Source organism: Etheostoma cragini, chromosome 10 (assembly GCF_013103735.1).
Source record: "Etheostoma cragini isolate CJK2018 chromosome 10, CSU_Ecrag_1.0, whole genome shotgun sequence".
Lineage (NCBI taxonomy): Eukaryota > Metazoa > Chordata > Actinopteri > Perciformes > Percidae > Etheostoma > Etheostoma cragini.
In genome coordinates, this window is record NC_048416.1 from 13,454,628 (window position 1) to 13,476,876 (window position 22,249).

The 22,249-nt window shown below is 40.6% G+C and overlaps 1 protein-coding gene across 4 annotated transcripts; it reads right to left on the minus strand.

The window, feature by feature from the left end:
- Nucleotides 1-759: 759 nt before the first annotated feature.
- On the minus strand, nucleotides 760-17,365 carry sh3rf2 (SH3 domain containing ring finger 2). Of its 4 annotated transcripts, none has more exons than XM_034883561.1 (12): nucleotides 17,112-17,365; nucleotides 16,341-16,780; nucleotides 10,790-11,080; nucleotides 9,310-9,405; nucleotides 8,384-8,470; nucleotides 7,823-8,215; nucleotides 3,153-3,274; nucleotides 2,799-2,969; nucleotides 2,314-2,588; nucleotides 1,917-2,221; nucleotides 1,471-1,775; nucleotides 760-1,353 (listed from the first exon to the last, which is right to left on the minus strand). In XM_034883561.1, the coding sequence occupies exons 1-12, from the start codon at nucleotides 17,113-17,115 to the stop codon at nucleotides 1,173-1,175; spliced, it is 2,670 nt and encodes an 889-aa protein (XP_034739452.1). In that variant the 5' UTR covers nucleotides 17,116-17,365; the 3' UTR covers nucleotides 760-1,172. The 4 variants fall into 4 exon arrangements, with proteins under 4 accessions (XP_034739452.1, XP_034739453.1, XP_034739454.1 ...); XM_034883562.1 differs by having other exon boundaries at nucleotides 16,341-16,785; nucleotides 17,112-17,364; XM_034883563.1 differs by lacking the exon at nucleotides 8,384-8,470 and having other exon boundaries at nucleotides 17,112-17,363.
- Between the last annotated feature and the right edge of the window lie 4,884 nt (nucleotides 17,366-22,249).

Genomic DNA, 22,249 nt, shown 5'->3' on the forward strand with positions numbered 1-22,249 from the left:
CATTCTGGAATTTTGCCTGACCCCAAGTTTACTGTGTGTTAATTTGATTATACACACATTAATTTGGCACATACCCTATGTGCGCAATGCTGAATTAATGAAACTAGATTTTAATTAGGGCTAGGCCGATAAATAGCAGACAATAAAATCGGCCGGGCCAATATGAGCATGTTGTAGATTTATTGGTATTATAGGCTATATGTCGGCAGATAAGTATCATCAAATTGTAGTAAAGACATTTCAAAGAAATGCTTGACGTTTTTTAGGAACAGTATCTTCATTACATAAAATAATGTCCCACTAAGCATAAACTCTTATATAACCACATAACCAAACATGTTTGGTTCTTATGTGTTTATGTGCCTCTGACTAGCTTATTAGGATTAGTATTTAAATTACCAGAGTTGACCCCCAGTAAATTAGTGGGGGCCTTAGGCATGTCAATAATCCAGATTTTCGTATGCCTGTAGTCACAGATTGCAGAATAAAATTTTAATGTGTAGAACATAGGGTAACTCAGAAAACATAATATGGAGTTGTGTACTCAGTTGCCATACTAAAATAGTCCTTTCATTATGTGAATATTTAAACAGGCTGCAATTACAGATTGGCCTGCTTTTGCAAACTTACATATTATTATTTGCAGTTGGAGTTAAGCGTGTAGGATTTTAGCTTTTAATCCAGAATTTCGCCATTATGATAGTGTTGTTAGTTAAATATTATACTTTAAATCTGAATGAATACACCAAACTACAAACGTTCTGGAAGTATAGTTTATTACCACATAAGCAGTACATATTTACCTCATCACTTCACTAAATATATTTAAATATAGTTTGTTTCTTTGTGGGTTATGACAAAGGCACTCACCAATGCGTGTAACATGGGTATCAAACAAGGAACAGTCATTAGGTGGGATTTTGTGCAAATCTTATAATAGTACATGTGTACATACATGCACATACGCTGAAGAACACACTCTACACAATATGTCTCTGGAAAATTTAACCACACTCTCATATGCAATCAGGATAAAAATAAACAGCTTCTTTAAAGGATTGTCAATGGCAGTATTAACCTTGAACCTCAACAACTCAGCAGGTCAGTCAAGTCATTTGGCAGCTGAACACATGGAATATAGAAAGGTACACTATTACAGGAGTACTACACAGTCAGCTGAGCCTCTCGAGGACTTGAAGAACGATGCTGTGAAATAAGCCTGTCTGCCCATTGCTCTCCTGAGTAATTAGAACCCGTCCATCAGGTCGAGGTCTGTGGACGAGGACCAACTCTCCTTGAAGCAGACTAAGCTCTGAGTCTGTCTGGGCTAAATGTGTTGTCGTCACTCTGTGTCTGGAAAACAAAAACAAAAGATGCCATATGTTTTTGTCCAGTCCGTCAAATCAAGCAGCCCTACTGATAATCAATGTGCTTTTTATTTTCAAGGACAAACAGACAAATCCAACGTACCTGCTGGGGCTAAACTGAGCTGAAACAGCTGTTAGCGACGGCTGTGACAACATTGGTTTTTGTGTGTTAGAATTTAGATCTGAGGTGGCAGTTTCGAGGCTTTTTCTGAAAATAGGAGCTTTTCCTTCTTTGAGAATGATTCCTGGTCCGTCTCTTCCCAGCGTGAGCGATGGGGCCCACAGTTCTAACGCAGGGGGTCCAGGGCGGGAACTGGAGGGAACATGATTTCCTGACGACCAGGAGGCAGTCCGAGGTCTAGGAGGAGGGGAGTCTTCATCTGTTAGAAACCTCACTGACTTTGCCCGCTATGGGAACAAAACATTTTTCGTAAGGCACATGCAGAACAGTGATCATAAAACTAGTGTAAAAACAATGCACATAGAGTACTTAACTTCAGACAAATGCATGCTAATTTCTCTTACAATAAATTATCTGCATGACATTACCTTCTCTGTATTATTCTTGTGTGAGTCAGGTCTGACTAAAATAGAGTGAGGCCCATTAGGAGGCTGTCTGTCTTGCTGAAATCTTGCCTCGCGTGAAGCAGTGAAGTCCCTGTCCATAAAAACTGCAGCAGCAGAGGGCGCTGCTGGCTCAGTCATCCAGCCCCGTGGTCTGCCAGAGTTGGACAGGATGCTGCTGTACTTCTTTCTCTGCAGGGCAGGTGAGTAGCCGGACGCCTGAACTTGTGCAAAGTGATGTGAGTTGGACAGGGCGTTCAGATTGGACGTATGGGAGAAATGGTTTGAGGCTGAAAAACATTTAATAGGAATTTATTGACAACATTGCAAACTCTCTAATTTAAATTAAGCAAGAAAGTAGATGTGGTTGTTTAGCACCCACCTCTATGAGGGTTAAAGACGCGTCTTACAGTGTCCCAACCTTGTGAACCCCCATAAAGGGACGGTTTCCCAGCGCCAGTGGATGACATTGTATGCTGTGCTTCATTTGGCACAGATGGGACCTGTCCTGTTGAGTATATCGCTCCATCAGAGTTTACCCTATCAAGAGCAAGGACCACAGCAGGATTCTTGGCAGCTGTGGGTTTCTTTCCAGCCACTGTGTTGTACTGTGAGGACGCATTAGCTGCTTTGCTCTCCAGAAGTCTGGCCGAGGTTCTGCAGTGAGGCCATGAGACACTTAGTACATACTGAATATCACCGTTAAGTTTCTACAAACAACACACCAGCTTCAGTGTTTTATTTATGCTTTGTGATTCATTTAAATGTATGCATGATGACATGTTGCCATGCCCACACTAAATTACTGTCCAAATGCAAATGTAATTTAGCTCCCACTTTCTGCAGTCAGGGATCACAGCCTCTCACCTGAGCACAGGCGTGATGTAGTTGCTGGGCAGAATGCCCACTTTGCCTGTTCTGAGCGATAACCCACGCAGCCAGCCTTCTTTGAACTTTCCGTAAACTCCAACCATCTCTCCTTTTCTCAGCTCCAGCTCCTCAGGTCGTCGTGGTTTGTAGGAGTACAGGACGGCACACCTGAGGAGTCACACACAGGGGTTTGTATATGTTACTACCAAAATTTGTACTATATATTATATCCATATTATGCTGCCTTTTTATGGGTATTTGAATGCTTCTTGTGTCTTTTTCTATTCATATCATGCACCTTTGATCTGACATTATCATATCATCAACATAATGTTGAAAACAGTGACTCACACACTGATGGAGAGCTGCTGCGTAGAGGAGTTTTTGCTGTCTGCAGAGGCAGAGGACATTTGGGGATTTACCAGAGCCATAGCGATGTTGGGTGGAGTCTCACTGGTCATCTTCTTCTCACTCTGTAATGGATGGAAATCATTACATGGAATCCAGATGGTGAAGCATGTATTACATAATTACCATTATTTAAGAATTTCTTGTATTTTCTATTTGCAAACAGGCTTGCCTCAAATTTCCCCTTTGAGGGACAAATAGAAAAAAGGTATTTAAATTAAATAAATGGCACAGCCATGCTTTGAATGCTAATGCCAGCATGCTAACATGCTTGCTGCTAGCATGTGTAGGTTTGGCATGTGTGTTTCCCATGATCATGGTCTTACTTTTACTTTGTATCAACGTGTGGGACATTAATGCATGTACCAACATTAAATGGCAATCCCTCCAATAGTTGTGAAGATGTTTTATTAAAGCCCAAATTGTCAAACCGCTTAGGGCGCTTGCGGAAAAGTCAGGGGATTAGCAAAGTCAATAGAAATTAGCATCTCATAATTTTTGAGATATTTCAGTCTGGATCAAAGTGGTGTAGTGACCAGAGATGTCTATACTGGGAAGACAGGAACTTAGGAACTTAGACTGCTGAAGCCTCATACTAATTTCAGATAAACTTTGGAATATATTTCTGCAAGGAATCCGGATTGTGGATTTTTGTTCCCTAATCAGGAAAGAAAATTTCATTGGCCATTATGAAAGGGAGTCATATGGGTGCCCGCTCTATCAACTGAACTATCAGGGCGCCCAAGCAAAAACTATTTCAAAGGAAATGTGTGTATTGTTTTAAGACAAAGAGTAAGACATAATTCCATTTTCATCATTTAATATCTTCCCTCTCATAATGTTGAACATGTCTCCAATAGGTGTCCAATTGGGTTGACATATGGTGACAGCCTACGCAATAGCAAATGAATAGATTGCGTCCTTTTCTTACTCATAAACTATTCAGCAACCCCTTGGGGTCTCAGGGTTTTCCTTTAATTTTTCAACCTTCTGTAAATTAGATATTAGTATATTAGATTCGTTGGATCAGCTTTTTAAATTCTCATTCATCAACACAGAAATAATGATGTATACATTTTACATTTTCTTAAATACAGTAAAAGTAATTTATCTTCATAGATTTGAACTGCTCTTTTTAAAGCTGAGAAACTCTGACAGGTTTGAAGTCAGCGGTCTGTGAGTCAGGTCATTGACGCGCAGGGAGTGACACACTGAGGTGTGTCTCAAAACCGTTAACGCCACAGTTAGCGCCAGAAACATAATCCCTAATTACTTTGTGGTCAAACTGAAATGGGCCTTTTAGTTAGACCTTCATTATTTACTTAGCATTTTCTCCTCCGTTCAAACACCCCCCACACACATCAGGTTTTCTTATATTGTTACAGAGAAAGGCATAGATAACTTTACCCCTGCTTCTTATCTCCACAGTGATGTCTACAGAGTGTTGCTGCTATTTATAGCACTACCACTCAACCTATGCTTAAAGTATTAATGGTGGCCAGTATGCCCGGGTTCACTCTATACAGCATGTGCCTGGATCCCTGCAGCTCTGCCACCATTAAGCTGCAATGCATTCACACTGTATTTCAAAAGTCACAAAAGCAGTTCTGATTAACAGGCAACCATTGTTATAAGCACAGCCTCACTTGTCAAAGGCAGTGCTATGAGGCCGAAATAAAGCCAGATTAAGTTATGATATAATGTCCTTAAGACATACCAGCTTTCCATCAAACAGGAGAGTGGATGGATGAGCTTTACTGCCATGTGAAGTCGTTTTGTCTATGTGCCCTTTGTGCGTGAAGGTCGAAGCAGCAGGATGGATATACAGAAAGGAGGAGGACATCTCTGCGTGCAATTAAGCACTATAATTTACCAGCAAAGTACTGTCATCTTCATATATTTTTGTGTAATGCAACAAGAAAAAAGCCCAACAACTATTTTGTTTACGCATTAAATTATTTACTTCTTTTCATAACTCCTAGGAACTTTTCATGTGTCCTTTTTCTATTCTTGGTTTGTGTTTTATCAGATACAGCTTCAGTGATGCTGCAGTCACGCAATGGACAGGTGCAGTGACCCAGCAGTGGCGGTGGCTATATTTACATGAAGAGACTAATTCCGCTTTTGGTCTTGCAATGAATAAAGTCTTATTTTGTGAAAATGGTTGACATGCTTTTGCAGCCAGAATCACTGCTGCGATATCATATTTCATTTTATTTTCACTGCTGTGTAACTAGTGTTACTTAAAGGGGTGGTATCTTTAGAAGCCTTTTCTTGGATTCCTACCTCCACTGCACAATGATGTTACTCTTTATCATGCCTTATTGTTATTTTTTAACAATGTGCTAATAAACTAAATTAACAAAACGTAATCAATGTCCACCTTTTGGTGTCGCCCTGTCAGCAAGAACGGTCAACCAGCAACCTTCCTCTCATTCTATCCCATCCTTCAAAAGTAGGATGGGATAGAATGAGAATGAAAATGAGAGTATTTCATAGCTATGCTCATAGTTATGCTAGATATGTTATTTGTATTTATTCCTATTATTGTTTACTTTAATAATATCTCATATATTTATTTAATTTTGTTACCATTGATTTTGGTCATGCCAACTGATCGGCTCATGCACTGAAAGACATCAGTGCATCAGCCGATGCCAGGGTCTTTAGTAATTATTTTAAGAAAGTAATTCCCCCTGCATGTAAATGAAACTAGTTTTCAATGTTGCTTCAAATTTCAATGTTAACTACAAATAAGCTTTTAATAACAATAATATCAAATGTTTTGGTGTACCAAATATAATGTGGAATTGAACTTTTCTATGTTGCAATATGTTTTTGCTTTTGGCTTGTATCCATTCTTAATATTTCCCTTACATAACCATGCCAATATTTAAACTAAAACACATCGTAACCTCCATAGTCAGTGGGAAGAAGCATCTCTCTGTGAACAAGTGCACCCAGAGATGAGAGTTGATGGGATGCAGCACTAAGAATAGCATGTGCTGGCTAGGTCAGTAGAGAACTCAGACCCGGCTTTAGGGACAGAGCCCTCCGCTCCTTTAAAAAGGGTGCGGTGGCTTGTCTGCTATTAGTGGCCCACTGATATGGGAGTGAGTGTTACCTGCTTAGTGAAGAGGAAGGAGAGAGAGAGGGGTCTGTTATATAACTTCACCAGTGACTCATCATCAGCATGAGAGAGATAAGCAGACACACTGAGGGACTCTCCAAGCCTCCCACTCTCTTCATCTATCTCTCATTTTTCCTCCTCCTAGTTTCTACATCTTATGTTTTGCCTTTTTGCAGTTTGTTTCTTTTCCCAGTTTATAACATCTCTTTTTTCAGGATTTCCTCTCACATTTTCCTCGTCTTGTCTTATCGCTTCCCTTTTCCTGCTTTTTATGTTGTTCTCAAGTCTCCTCCAACTCCCTTACACTCCCAGTTTTTCTCCAACCTGCATGAGGTTGTATAATTATAAACATGTATAATTGCAGGATAGAGCTGTGAAATTCAAACTGGATAGAAGGACATCATTATCTCAGGGGACAGGGCACTTATCAGCAGGTTACATATTACATGCAGTAAATACCTTGCAGAGGCCTATGTTGGCACTGCACTCAAACTGTATCTGGCTATGACTTTATGCAGTATTCACACTATTGTATTACATTGTTTCTAATGTAAATTAATGCCAATGTGTCCGACTGAACACATCAAAAAGTTAATATGAAATATATCCTAGAAAACTTGCTGCCATGCAAAATAGACTGTAAAAAATATGCATGACCATATCTTGTTGGTCGCACAAAAAGAGTGGGTTAGTAATTTATCCTGATAAGTTGAGAACAAAATATTCCTATATTCAGAAGTTTAATTCATCTATGACAAAGGCAGTCCTGAATGAGCCTCAAGAAACATAAAAATAACTGCAAAAAGAATTCAGATTCAATAGCATTTGAGACTTTGTCACACACGCTCTAATATAGACAAATAATATAGATGACATAATAGCAATAAAGGCTCCTTTTTTCATTAGCACAGTGTTTCCTATTTCTAGTTAATAGAAGTAGCTTTTAGACATAATTACACAATTAAACAACTTCCCTCAAGTACTATATTTCCCTGAGCTGAAGAAAGACAAAGGACACACGCCCGGTTTGACTTCTATTCCTCTATGAGGGAAACCCTGGCTTATATCCAAGGACTTTTGATTAAAGATCTTTCAAAGTTTCTGTCCTCTCACCTCCAGTCCTCACTCCTTTCATATCTAGCCCTTCTCCACATCTGTGTTGTCTTAATGGGCGAGACTTAATCATGTAGCAGCTAACATAAGGGCGATGCCTCTCTCTCATTCATTCCTGAAGGTTAGTGTCATGGTACCTTGAGGACAACTTGATCCCTTAGTGCTTCAAATAAAGACATCTATTACCTCACAGAAAACCCTCATGCCTTTGCCAACCACATGCTTTCTGTTAAAACAAATCACTACAAACAAAACAAAGCCAAACACTGTTGAGCTCAAAGATGATGAGAAAGAGACATCTGATAAAACTAAGAAGCTTCTCACATCACTATAGTATGCATAAAGGCAGATATGTTGCCATACGACTCACCTGTAACAGGTGTCTGTGTGTAGTGTCAGAGAGGCGTCTAATTCGCTGAGAGTTCACTCTAGATGGATGAGAGTGGCCCCGGGCAGCAAGAGACACCGAGAGGTGCTGTTGCCGACCCTGAAGGTCGAAGCTGCTTGTATTGGTTGTCTCTCCTTTGGTAGTGGGATAAAAGTTGTTGCTGCTGGCTGCGGGCTGTTTCCGCTGATTGGAAAGAGGCAAAGCATTGATCATGGGTGTCTTTGCTGGGACTTGAAGGACTCGGTAATGGGTGGTCCTATTGGATGCGTCAGTGGTCTTGTCTTTGCCCCCACTCCCAGTCCGATGTTGAAATTCTGCTGAGTCACTCCTCCTCCGATTCTTTCCCTCTAGCAGTTTGGCAGCCGCTGGGTTTGGCTGAAAGAGATGAACACATTAAGAGAAACTACAGTGAAAATCCTAACACAGAGAAAAGTAAATCATCAGTCATCTCTCTCCTACCTGCTACTCATGCTGTGAACCTCAGCTCCTGCTGATCAGCAAAACGGCTGTCTAAATACACCCACTTATCACTACTCCACTCACCCCTACAACTTGTTGGACAGGCAGGCAGGCAGGAGAATAAGTGCCAGCCAATAATCTAGGAGGGGTTGACTGGTGCTGAGAGAGATGCTGCACAGACAGACAGGCAGACAGACAGACAGACAGACATGGCAAGGTTAATACTTTCACTCCCCACAGTGATGTGCTGTTATGCCACCCAAGCAGTGAAAGCATTACTGTGTTCTCACGCCTGGCTGCACGACACGAGAAGAGGAAGACTCAGAGAGAGGAGAGAGGGGCGAGGGGAGGAGAAAAGAGGAAGATGAAAGAATGGAGTAGAGAAGTAGAAAAAGATGAAGAGTGCAACTGATGCCGGGCTTTAGGAGAAGAAATGGGTGGACAGGAGATGAAAGGAGGGAGAGAGAACTAATACGAGTGGAAAAGAAACAAAATATTAGAAAAAAACTAAAGCAAAACAGATGACAAGTGAGGGAAGTAAACAAGAACTGAATGAGGCACCCAATTAACCCCACTGTAGGAACAAATACAATTTCCCTCGGCGCGGATGAAGTTAATTCCTGAAGGCAGAAAGTAGAGAGGAAAACAAATGACAGTCAGGTAGCTAAGCAAGCGCTGCCAACCTGAGTAAGCCACATAGTCATAGACTAATGAGCAGCTGCAGACACAGCACGGCTTCACAGATTAGCTCTCTGCCTCAGCACTTTGCAGCACATGAGTGACATTTATGTATGAATCAAAGATGTGAATGAAAGTCAAGGTAGCACCCTGGCAGTGACCTGGAATTAATGACATCCAGCGATGACATCTATGGCTTAATTCATTACAAGAGCTACACCATCAGACCAAAGTGCCAAACAGCAGGTGTCAACCTTAATCACGCTGAAAAGGCCACAACCCACATTCATACCATGGAGGAATGAAGAAACTGAGTACTAAGAAGAACTCACCTCTGTAAACTGCAGAGGGAAAATTCCAACTTTCTCACCAAGCTTGGCTTCAATCCAGTGTTCATCCACCCGTCGGATGACAGACAGGATGTCTCCCTGTAAACCAGAAACAAATGACTTAGAAAAAGTGTTAAAAAACGCGAGAGAAAGAAAACGCTGGAAGAAGAAAAAACAGGATGCCAGGCGCTTATAACAGAGTGTGCTCGCCCTGGAGACTGAGCACTCAGCTCAGAAACTCTCCAAGCTCTACATTTCTCGAGCAGCATGTGACATCAACTGCCTTTGTGTCTGCCGGCCCAGTCCTTTCTGCGGCCAGCCTTCCTCTCAAAACCATTCGACCATCTGCATTAAAACTGGAAAAAAAAGCAAGTGCTTTAATGGAGAGCACACAAGTACTGAGGCCCTTATATAACTGCCTCAGAATTCTTTCAGAGTTACTAACAACCACTGCAACAGAGGTCTGAGCCTCCAGCTCCACAAGTCTCTCAAAGCAGTGAAAAGAACAAACTGCATTGATATTAACCAGGGAAATTAAGCTAATTTTAGAATCCATGAAACTTTAAAAAATAAATATTTTAGAGCTGCAAAGATCAGTCATTTTAAAGCTGAAATGGCTAAACCTTTCTGGCTCCACTTTCACACGTGAATAGTTTCTGAATTAATTACATTGAACTTCCAGGTCTTGGACCATTAAAGACATCACCTTTGCTCACGTATAAACCCAATGGCTGCTTATAGTCCAAACAAATACCCGAGAAAATAATCGGCAGAATATAAAAAAATTGTATTTTTTCTCCGTATGCCAGAAATGATCTATTGCTTGACATTTTAGCCCAAGTGTACAATTAGAACCAGCTAAGGGTTTAGCAGAGTTAGTTACCCAGACCCTTATGCATCCGCTCTCAAGGGGATACTTTCCCTTAATTTTCTAAATATATTTTAAGGATTTAAATCCAGCTATGTTTTATCTTTTGTTTATGATTAACATTTTCATGTAATTTATTTTAACAAAAGTATATGACACATTAACTACAATATGGAAGAAGCTCTGCGTTTTTTTATGTGGACAGTGCGTTTGAACGCCAGACATCCAGCAGATCTGGACAGACCTCCCCTACTCTGCTAGGTGGCGGGCTCCATGCTCGGGCGCCACAGAGGGAAGCCAAACACTGCTCATGTCAACACACTGCCCACACTGGCTTGACACACCGCTGGATTTATAACAGCAAAATATTTCTTTAAGATCAATTTAGTTAGTAGGTCATGGCCTCAACAACAGCACCACTCATTACAAGCAGTACAATTAAGATGAAATAGCACCTTTTCTCTTCTCCCCTGAAGGTTAATGCATTATTGTTCCCTGAAGGTTAAAGTAAACATTATTTTGTGTGCGTTAATTAAAAGTAGAAAACCCTGCAAGTATTTACAACAATCAGGTACATTTTCCTGCTGTGTAAAGTCAGTAGTTTGAGAGTCAGACCTTCAGGAAGCTGAGACAGTATTTACTGTCTTCCAGATTCCTCTCTTCGGGGTTAAAGTCATGCAGCGCCCTGCAGAGAGCCGGAGGTTGGGACTGCTGGAGGGGCTGTGGCATCCGGCTAAAGGCCTGCAGCGTACTTCCAGTGACGGATGCACTGCTACTGTCACCGGTGTTTCCATGGCACCAGCTCTTATCCACTTTGTGTTTTGGGGTGATCCCGTTAGCAGGCGCGAGGACCGGCTCTTCTGACGAATCATCTCGTTGGTTTCGCATGACAGCTCTGAGAGCAAGCTGAAGAACAGACAAAAAACATGATATCAGCTACTTGATGTTCAAATAAAATGTTGAATATATTTAACATGATGATATACATTCATGAAGATGGCGAAATCAATGAAGATGTTGGGGGTGAAAAGGCCCTCTAGGCTGCGGCTCTCTTTGGAAGATGAAAAATATTGTGACTGAGTTGCAAATCACATACTTTGTCTTCTTGCTTTTAATATGTAATCCTACAGCAGCTGCCCTTACAAAGTAAATATTGTTGCATTTAGCATGCATATAATTGGGACATACTACTTCTTTAAAACATCGTGCCTTGAACTTTGGCCCTCTTGCACATATATGTTGCGCAAAGGATTGTGGGTCAGAATGGCCAGGAAAGAATGCTGGCTTGCATGCTGCAAAATCCGACCGGATGCAGTAGGGCATCCTGGTATTTTTGGCATATTGTATTTGACATACTATTTATTGGGATATACTAAATATTTTTATGGCAAACTAAATAGTATGGTAGTATGAGTATTGAAACACAGTTTATGTCTTGCCAATACTGCATTTTACTTCCATTATTTTGTCCCTTACTTTAACTGTGTCTTTGCTGCGGTCAATGTCTAAAAAGACAGACAAAAGGCTAAAATATCTGTTAAATGCTGCAGTCCAGACACACATTACAGGCTCTAAGCTGGTGTGTCTCATACAGTTCAACACATGCTGGTTTTAGTTTTCAGGACATTTATTAACAAGAATGCAGGCTGACAAACCTCTGCATGTCCATAAAATATTTGTGCTGAACAGACAAACAAACCCTAATTGCAATGAAGTTGGGACATTTTGTAAAATTTAAATAAAAACAGAATACAATGATTTGCAAATCCTTTTCAACCTATATTCAATTGAATACACTACAAAGACAACACATTTAATGTTTAAACTGATAAACGTGATTGTTTGTTGATGCCTGCAACACGTTCCAAAAAAGCTGGGACGGGGGCAACAAAAGTCTGGGAAAGTTGAGGAATAAACACTTTGTTTGGAACATTCCACATGTAAACAGGTTCATTGGAAACAGGTGAGTGTCAGGGTTGGTATAAAAGGAGTTCGCCCAAACATCCAAAGATGGGGCAAGGTTCACCACTCTTTGAACAAGTGCATGAGCAAAGATTTCAACAAGAACGTTTCTCAAAGTACAACTGCAAGGAATTTAGGAATTTCCTCATCTACAGTCCATTATGATCAAGAGATCCAGATCCAAATTTGGAGAAATCTCTGCACGTAAGCAGCAAGGCCGTAAACCAACACTGAGTGTCCGTGACCTTCAATCCCTTAGATGACACAGCAATAAAAACCGACATCATTATTATTAAGGATATTACCACATGGGCTCGTGAACAGAAAAAAATATTGCCAGTTAACACAGTCTGTCGTTACATCTACAAGTGCTAGTAAAAAAGCTGCCAAGCAAAGCAAAAACTATATACAGTGAGGAAAATAAGTATTTGAACACCCTGCTATTTTGCAAGTTCTCCCACTTAGAAATCATGGAGGGGTCTAAAATGTTCATCGTAGGTGCATGTCCACTGGGAGAGACACAATCTAAAAAACAAATCCAGAAATCACAATGTATGATTTTTTAACTATTTATTTGTATGATACAGCTGCAAATAAGCATTCAAACACCTGTCTATCAGCTACAATTCTGACCCTTAAAGACCTGCTAGTCTGCCTTCAAAATGTCCACCTCCACTCCATTAATTATCCTAAATTAGATGCACCTGTTTGAGATTGTAAGCTGCATACAAACACCTGTCCACCCCATTAAATCAGTAAGAATTCAACTACTAACATGGCCAAGACCAAAGAGCTGTCCAAAGACACTAGAGACTAAATTGTACACCTCCACAAGGCTGGAAAGGGCTGCGGGGAAATTGCCAAGCAGCTTGGTGAAAAAAGGTCCGCTGTTGGAGCGATCATTAGAAAATGGAAGAAGCTAAACATGACTGTCAATCTCCCTCGGACTGGGGCTCCATGCAGGATCTCACCTCGTGGGGTCACAGTGATCCTAAGAAACCAGCCAAGAACTACACGGGAGGAGCTGATAAATGACCTGAAAAGAGCTGGGACCAACATTTCCGAGGTTCCCGTTGGTAATACACTAAGACGTCATGGTTTGAAATCATGCATGGCACGGAAGGTTCCCTTGCTTAAACCATCAGATGTCAAGGCCCATCTTAAGTTTGCCAATGACCATTTGGATGATCCAGAGGAGTCATGAGAGAAAGTCATGTGGTCAGATGAGACCAAAATAGAACTGTTTGGTCATAATTTCACTAACCGTGTTTGGAGGAAGAAGAATGATGACGACCATCCCAAGAACACCATCCCTACTGTGAAGCATGGGTGTGGCATCATCATGCTTTGGGGGTGATTTTCTGCATATGGGACAGGGCGACTGCACTGTATTAAGTAGAGGATGACCGGGGCCTTGTATTGCGAGATTTTGGGGGAACAACCTCCTTCCCTCAGTTAGAGCATTGAAGATGGGTTGAGGCTGGGTCTTCCAACATGACAATGACCTGAAGCACACAGCCAGGATAACCAAGGTGTGGCTCTGTAAGAAGCATATCAAGGTTCTGGCGTGGCCTAACCAGTCTCCAGACCTACACCCAATAGAGAATCTTTGGAGCTCAAACTCTGTGTTTCTCAGCGACAGCCCAGAAACCTGACTGATCTAGAGAAGATCTGTGTGGAGTAGTGGGCCAAAATCCCTTCCGCAGTGTGTGCAAACCTGGTGAAAAACTACAGGAAACATTTGACCTGTGTAATTGCAAACAAAGGCTACTGTACCAAATCTTAACATTGATTTTATCAGGTGTTCAAATACTTATTTGCAGCTGTATCATACAAATAAATAGTTGAAAAATCATACATTGTGATTTCTGCAAAGTGGAGAAGTATGCTGTGGTCCGACAAGTCCACATTTTAAATTATTTTTGGAAATCAAGGATGCCATGACCTCTGGGCCAAAGAGGAAAAGGACCCTTCTGATTGTTATCAGCGCAAAGTTTAGATTTTTCAGTTACACCCTGAGACACTAAATTATTTCCTGCAAATGTAATAAAGAACATTTTAAACTTGTATGACTTTTCACAAAGTTAAATGTATTTCTTTTGCTCCCTAGATTTCTACAGTCTTACATGTTAACTGAAGATGCAGAAGTTTTCCCGAAGAATCATGCATACTGCTTAATATAAAATTGGTTTTAAAGAATTGAATCCGCAAATCATAACAGATTTTTTTTTTAAACACCTACATCTATATATTTTTCCTTCTTAGAGTTAGGCCAGACTTACTTTTTATCAGGTTCCTCCTCATAAATGTATCTAAAGACCACGTGTTGTTGTTGCTTTTAAGATAAGTACACTGAAATGAACTGTTATATACCTGGCCTTAGTGAAAGCATGAGGGTGGAGGACATAACAGTATACTACATTGTTTTGCACGGAAAGTTTCTAAATTACGCGTTTAAACTGCAGAATAATCACAAACTCCCCCTCATGAACTGTGCTGCACTTTTTAAACTGTGGCTGAACTCAACCTACGGATTACAAGTAAACTCTTAAATGCTCTGAGCAGTTTATGCACAGGACTATAGAGAAGACGGGCTCTCTGCTTCCCTCATCACCTCAGAGAATAAAACATCACCATTAAATGGAAACTGTGAAATGACTTACTGACTGTGTAGTACCATTATGATCCTCAGAACTCTGTTGGGTTTAAATTAAATGACAGTAAAGGATGTTTTGCACAGACCTGCTTTAAATAGATAAATGAGTTTTAAAAATGCACCAAAAATGTCTTACTTTATCATTATCCATACTTAGTTATAGTATAGAACATAGTTTTCTGACAATAATATAGACCTGTAAAATACCTGTTACTAAACAATAATAATACGCATTGGGCATTGTGTGTTTCCGTTTAAGTTATCAAATCATTACTCCGATGACAAATCAGTTAAAACCTATTTAATAATCACAAACTAGTGAGCAATCTGCTACAATCTGTGCTCCCCTTATGTTATAGATGTTACAATTTGGTTTCTCTTGGTCAGTTCTTTTAGGCCTGTCCTCCTTTATTAAAATCTTCATCCTTAAAATTTGAATCTTTGGATGTAACCCTAATTTCTTCCATTACATTCGCTATATTTGGAAAACCCCTACTGCATGGCCTTTCTACAGCTATTGCCCTGTATAGTAGGCATTTAAAGTTTTAATAGAGCGCTTCTCATTTGGGTTGTGTCTCAGGACAAGGAAAAGACTATTGTGGTTCCTGTGTTCTTAAATATGCCTGAAAAGTGATGATTAGACACTATTCATACAGGTTTGATTTGATCTCATCACTTTCGGTCCGGAAGAACACTAACTTACACTTTCTCCAAGGAACCATTTTGGTAGGTCAGATCACACTCCAGCACTTATGCATCATAATCTTATACACTGAACAATGTTGTTTAAGTTTGGTGAACACAAAGTGGTGAGTAAGTAATTCAATAGGTCAGAGATGAGACACACGGTCCTGTTCCACAAAGTGCATATTAATAAATCAATGAGACATCATAGGGCTGGGCAAAAAGACAAAAAAAACCATGAGGAAATATACGTTTCTCAACCTTCAGAGGTTTCACCACAATGTCTATACAGAGCTCGCCCTTTAACATGTGTGGGATCACTAGGTACATTGTGGGCAATGTTGCAAATCAATGAGCAGCATTGCTTAATGGCGACTTTTTTGAATAAACTAAAAATTCTTTGATTTGTGTGATATCTAATTTAATGGATTAGCCAAAAACAGATCTTTGTTTCTAATTATGTCATCTGTTAAAGTCTTCTCAATTGATTTTCTCACTATCCCAATATAAAGTATATCAATATTGTAATGGAAGAGTAATGTACACATGTACACTGTGTGTTACCCAAGGAGCCCATGTTGAAAATCCAAAGTAAGGAAGAACAAATGGATTCAAAATCTAAAATATATTGGGCTTTGAAAAATGGTCAGCATTGAAAAACAATTGTTTTAACCCTTGTTTTAAATCGGTTTAACCAAGTCACAAGCACTGGCATTTGGTAATCACTGAGGCAGCAACTTATTCTTTGCTGTTGTTTGCGAAAATAGTTACCCAAATTGTCACCCAAAGTAGAGACAAACCTAGTTGTTCTAGGTTATATTTCTTATACATATGCAGAGGATTAGGCCTGGCTCGTGCACTGACCTCATTGTGCCCTTGCTTCTGTCTGTGTTGACTCTCCTCCTGCTGCTGCTGCTGCTGCTGACCCTCCCTAACTCTCAAGCCTCCCCTGACCAAGGGCACTGCGTAACGGTCTGTCTGTCTGTCCCTGCTGGGCCCCTGTGGGCCCCGCAGCCCCTGCAGGAGCTGCACTAGCAGGACGTTTGCAGGAAGCTCCTCCACCATCCTGGCCGATACAGGAGTGCGACACTCTGGGCAGAGCAGCTGGGAGTGTACTGTCTCCTGCATCTGCAGGCAGGACATACAAAAAGTGTGTTGGCAGGGCAGGACCTTGGCTGACACATCCAGTGGCTCAAAACACAGAGGGCATTCCAGCAAGGCACTTAGAGCCAGCTCCTCCATTTTAAACGAGCCAGCTCTCTTTGGGACTAGGGCTCCTGCTGCATCTGACACAATGCAGTCCACTGTGCTGAGAGAGAAAAGAATGAGAAGCTAGTTAATATCAGAAGGTATGGCAGCAATCTGACAATGAATGAGTTACAACATTAGTGAACAAAGTCGTCCTCAACTGTATTACAGTCAATCACATTGTAGGATAGGCTACTACCATGAAAAAGTGGTTTGATGATGTGAAATTACTGATATAAGACGCTTGTAAACACTAGACGTTGCTTGCTTACAGGTGTTAGCACACCTGGCAGCACAGGTAAGACAGCAACAGGAACTATCCGCAGGACACGAACTATTCCCATATTTGCCTCAATAACACAGAGTACAGAAACATTAAGTACTTACACATGTGTCCGCCACAGTAATATGCCGCACAATCCGGTTAGGAAATGCGTAACTTTTTCACCGCTGTCGCCATGACGCAGTGCGTTGTGGCGCTGAAGACGCCACAGTGCGACGCAGAAGAGGCGCGTGAGCTATAGCCTACGTAAGCTCACAATCACCGACAACATTTATGACCACACGAATTCCACTTGGGAAAATTAGACTTCAGAGAAGCTGTTAACGAGGTCTCAACCGCCACCGACTGCTTCATCAGGAACTGTATCACATTTCACTGTCATGTCCGACTCAGTTAACCCTTCACAGCTGCAGCTCTTAAATTTACAATATCATCAACCTAAATGAAAGGATAATTTGGCAATGTGATAAAAAAATATATATACATCAAGATAACACAATTATGAAAATGTTATATATATGTCAAAACTACAGTTTAGGAATTGCTAAACTAGCGTTGAAATTGGGATTAATTATAAAAGTTATATTACACGAAGTAGGCTAAATAACTAAATTCTTCAGTCTTATAATGGTTTAGGGATATGTACAGTATAACTCCTTATTTCTAAAATTGTTCTGTCAGTAGGCTACCATTCATTGGTTAAAAAAAGCAGAGGTAAAAAAGCAAAGCAGTGTGTACAGCACTGCTATGTGGCGTGGTCTCCCTCTGCTGGTGCATTCACTGACCAGCTCTGCAGTTCATCAGTTCTGAGCAAAATCAAATCAAATAAACCTAAAGCATTGGGGCACTCCGGCCATTACATAAATTATTCTTTGCTGGACATGTAAAGTTGTCATAGTTCTTGCTGAATCTGATAATGATGATGAGGGTGCACTGGTTTTAACTTTCTTTTTTCTTTTTTTTTTTATCATTGTTTGGATTTCATTTACACAGTTCCAAATCCCACATTCCCTTTCTGGCATCCCAAGACTAAATAATTCATCCATATTGGCTATGTACTGAAAGTTCAGGACATCTGTTTGAATTTTTTAAACAAGCATGAATCATTCATCTCTTTCTTCACGTCAGCACAACTCTGGGAATTCTAAAAATGTGCATGCAGCTTTTACAGAGCGAGTGAGAGCAACATAGAGAGAGAGAGAGAGAGAGAGAGAGAGAGAGAGAGAGAGAGAGAAAGAGAGAGAGATTAGCCATGACTTATTTACATGTTCATATCAATGTTGATACAGACCTTTCCTCTTAAGCCTCTCATAGCTGACGAGCTCTGGCAGAGAAAAGGGGAGCCTAAACAGGCCTTCATTTTAGTTCATGTCTGGAAAAAAGTTTTTTCTCTGGATTTGAATTTATATTATTGATGACTGTAGTGCTTCCATCTGTGAGTGATGGATCTTCTGTCATCCAATCAAAGATGCAGAGGAGGGATGTAAAGTGTAAGTCAGTGCATGAGCGCTTAACAGCTTCCTACAGCCCCGACGGTCAGTCTAGCCTCCACTGAGGAGCCTCCGATGTTGAGGGATGACGGTCCATGTTTAATGGTTCTGATGTACAGTCTATCTGATGAAAAGGGAAGGGTCTCCCCGGGGATTGCTCTGAGCTTGTCACAAACTGCTGCATAAGGACTGCCTTCTTCTCCAGCTTTCATGTTTTATTGAAATAATCTGAGAGTGCTGCTAACTCATTGAATGTGATATGTCTCATCATTGCCTTTACCCCTTTTACGGGTCCTTTCCCCCCTATGTATGGGGCTGTGTTTGATCATTTGACTTTATGCGCAGATTTGCTTTAAAGTGTATAAGGATGTGATTCCGAAGTTTAATGTGAACAAGGTGTCAGTCAAAATACATAATCCTTGTGCCGCAGTTTGATGAGGATTAACTACAAATTGAACAGCACTTTAGGTGCATCAAAGCCATAAAATGAACTTGTCTCTTTTAAAAGGGAACTAATCCTTCACCCAAAACGTAGACATTGTCATAGTTGCAACAGTTCCCAGGAACTGATTAGGTGACTCAATATTGTTGTTTCTCTGTCTTTGCCGAAAGATGTATTAAGCGTCAATTAAAGGCAGTTTTCTCTCACAAGGGCGGGTGAGGTGGGGCCTCCATGTGTGTTTTTGTGTTTGGAGGAATCTCCAGTCAAACTGGTTTAACAGGAATATCTGCAGTTTACTGCATAACCGTGTGTGTGAATATACAGACGCCTGACCTTTTACCATTTAAATGTCCACTCCCCTCGTCTGACAGACAGTCTAGCTGACAAAAGAGTGGTATGTTAATGGACTGCAGTGTGTTGTCACTCAAGGTCAACTGACTCAGTCATGACTGGCTGAAAGCCTTTTAAATGTAATTTTGGACAAAACTGTATGCAGAGCAGCAGGTAGCCTCCACCAGATGTTGTCATTAACATCTATCCATAAAGAAACTTTGCGATTCTTCCACCCACAGTTTGTTCTGCCTGAGCCTCTTCTGCCAGCAAATTGAAACCTATAAATATTTCATGGTTGATAAATAAATGAAACAACCTTTTTCTTACTTCTGGGTAGCACACTAAGTTGCTCCCCTACCTACGCATGGAGGAGCTTATTATCAGAATTCTGACATTGTTTCAGTCAATTTCTGAATGAGGTTTGGCTCAGGGACATTTTTCCTTCTTTTTTCGAATAAGCACCAGACGCATCCATTCTGTTGGTAACAAAACAAATGTTTTTTTTTCTCAATAGTAGGTGTTCTAGGTGTTCTATGTTCTATGTCTATACGGAGATGCATTTTAAGATAGCCTAAAACATTTCATGAATTAAATATTTTGTAACCATAACATTGCTTCAGTGTCTCTGTGTTTCTATAAGGAAATAAATATGCCATTCTCTCATTTCTCTGCAGCCTACAAAAGAAACTGCAAACATTCTCCTTTTCCAGAAGACACCAGAGTGACATCTCAGCCCATCATGTCATTGTGACCTGTTGTGTCCCTCCATACATTACCCCAATAGGACCTACGTATGGTGTCTACAGCTGTCTTACTTGTCAGACTGCAGGCAGTGCTCATCAGCAGCACTTATGTGACTTTATACTAGACCTCACCTTTGTGTTCGTGTGTAAAAGTAACTCAACTAAAAACATAGCCTGAGGGAAGCAGTGCTGAGGTGTGGGCCCTCAGCTTTGAGCTGAAACACCTGAGCCAGTGTCAAGTCAAGCTTTTCTGTTGCAGGAACAATAGTGCCGAAGTCTTTTGGTGTGCAAATACTCTAGCAGCTGTTTGAGTTGGAGATGTGCATGAGGGTAACTAAAAATAGGGATGCACACCTCTGAGCCAGCTGCCTCTCTGCCTTTGGGACTGCCTTTGCGTCTCCCCTCTCTCTTCTTTCAGGCCTCTTGCTTGCCTCCCTCTCGCAAAGGGGCTGTTACCCCATCTCTCTCTCTCTTTTTTTCTACTTTCTTAGTCCCTGAATCAGGCCTTGTGTGTCCGGCCAGGTCCTGTGCTGGCATGAAAGACCTGAAAAAGGACACTGCGTTCCCTCACTATGGTCCATTATCCAACCTGATGGGAAACTAGAACACTGTGGCACAGTCCTAAAAAGGTGAAGTCGCTCTCCCCTCAGTCTTGCATCCAATTATTTGAGAAGCACACATAAGTTTATAGTTAATTTAAATAAAGGAGATATTTTGGTAAAAAGGAATATTAACGAAAAATGGAGTTGGAGCCATATCTTTGTACTCTTTTCCTGCTTTATAACAGGAAGGCCTAATCTCAACAGACATCTGATATCTGACAATGGTCATTTTGGCATTGTCTATGTATAATGTTTTGGCAAAACAGTGTAAAAGGAAAAGAAGACCAGCTTTGCCTGTGAAGCCAAAGATTGAGCTTGATCCTGTGTTGTTCAGAAACTACTCACCATTGCCGCATTAAATTGGTAACATGTCCATTCCAACCACATTGATTTATATTCAATACAAACCTTTAAAACTTAAAGTGCTTGCTTTTTGCAATATAAATGCCAAATACAGTGTGGTTCGTATTAGGGAAATATTGTGATCATGGCAAATTAAATGGTTATGGTATGGTGAAGGTTAGCAACTACAACACGTGGTTAAGATGAAGGAAATTTCATCTTTTTGATTAAACTCCAGTCTCCTTCATGCAACCTCATCGTTCCTTTCGCCTTGCTCAAGGGCACACTGCTTACTGCATAGGTGCTAAATGTTGGCAGTGGATGTACATTTTGAGGTGCAGAATTGTCCAATGTAGACGTAATTTTCATGTAGTTTATTTTCACAGGCACCAAATGTGTATTAACGTTTGTTAAAACCTACAATAGCCAGTTGCTTAAGAAATTACGCTTTAAAAAGAATTACAAATATACATGTGTGACTCATTTTAAAAGATTTATGTGAATTCAAAGGTGAATAAACATTGAAGACAAAAGATTTGGCTCTTTTCCATCAAGGACAAAAATCAAGCATGCCTGTACGCATGTATGCTGCATGGCCTATGAATGAGGAAAATAGCCTCTTTTTATAGTCCCTCCAGACTCTGTGAACAGGCAAATTCTCTTTTACAAAGTAAACACAGTAACATGATTATTATGGCTTGCTGTATGTGTGCGGATGATGAAAGTAATTCACATCCGAAATGACTGGCCAAGTTTATTTCACTCATCTCCTGTGGAACAAACCCCCTCAGTCACCCTTTGATGTGCACCTATGTGTGTCTAATTCCCATTCAGTAGGCAGATACATGTGTCACACTGTTTGCTTTGTATCAATTTTGGAGAAAGACTGGAAGTATTAAAAATAAGTTATGCAACCTCTTCTTTTCTCTTTCTGCCACATCGTTATTCAAGCACATCCGTTACAAGAACACATCTGTGGTACAGATCTCCAACTCAATTATAGCTCAGTACATTACCTGTTAGGCCAACCTACATCGGGTAATAGGAAAAATGATGCTAGAAAAGGTAAACATATGTGAAAATATAAGTTGAAAATATTAATATACAAGTAAACCTCTTCTTTCAGTCAAGCATCACTATCCTGTGACATTCTTCATTACAGTGGATGCAGTCATGATGAAAAGTGTGTCAGAAGTGATTAAGGTGAATGCTATCTGGAGGCCAGATCACAACTCCTATTAAACTGTGGGTATAATCTGTATTGCGCACAAAACGGAGAAATGTCACCAG

What these genes read in the sequence shown, in the direction of transcription:
- sh3rf2 (XM_034883561.1), bottom strand. An exon ending in CTGTCCAACAAGTTGTAGGG is followed by an intron (nt 8,216 to 8,383) that starts GTGAGTGGAGTA and finishes CATCTCTTTCAG; the next exon opens with CCAAACCCAGCGGCTGCCAA. An exon ending in CAGCAGCTCTCCATCAGTGT is followed by an intron (nt 2,970 to 3,152) that starts GTGAGTCACTGT and finishes GTGACTCCTCAG; the next exon opens with GTGTGCCGTCCTGTACTCCT.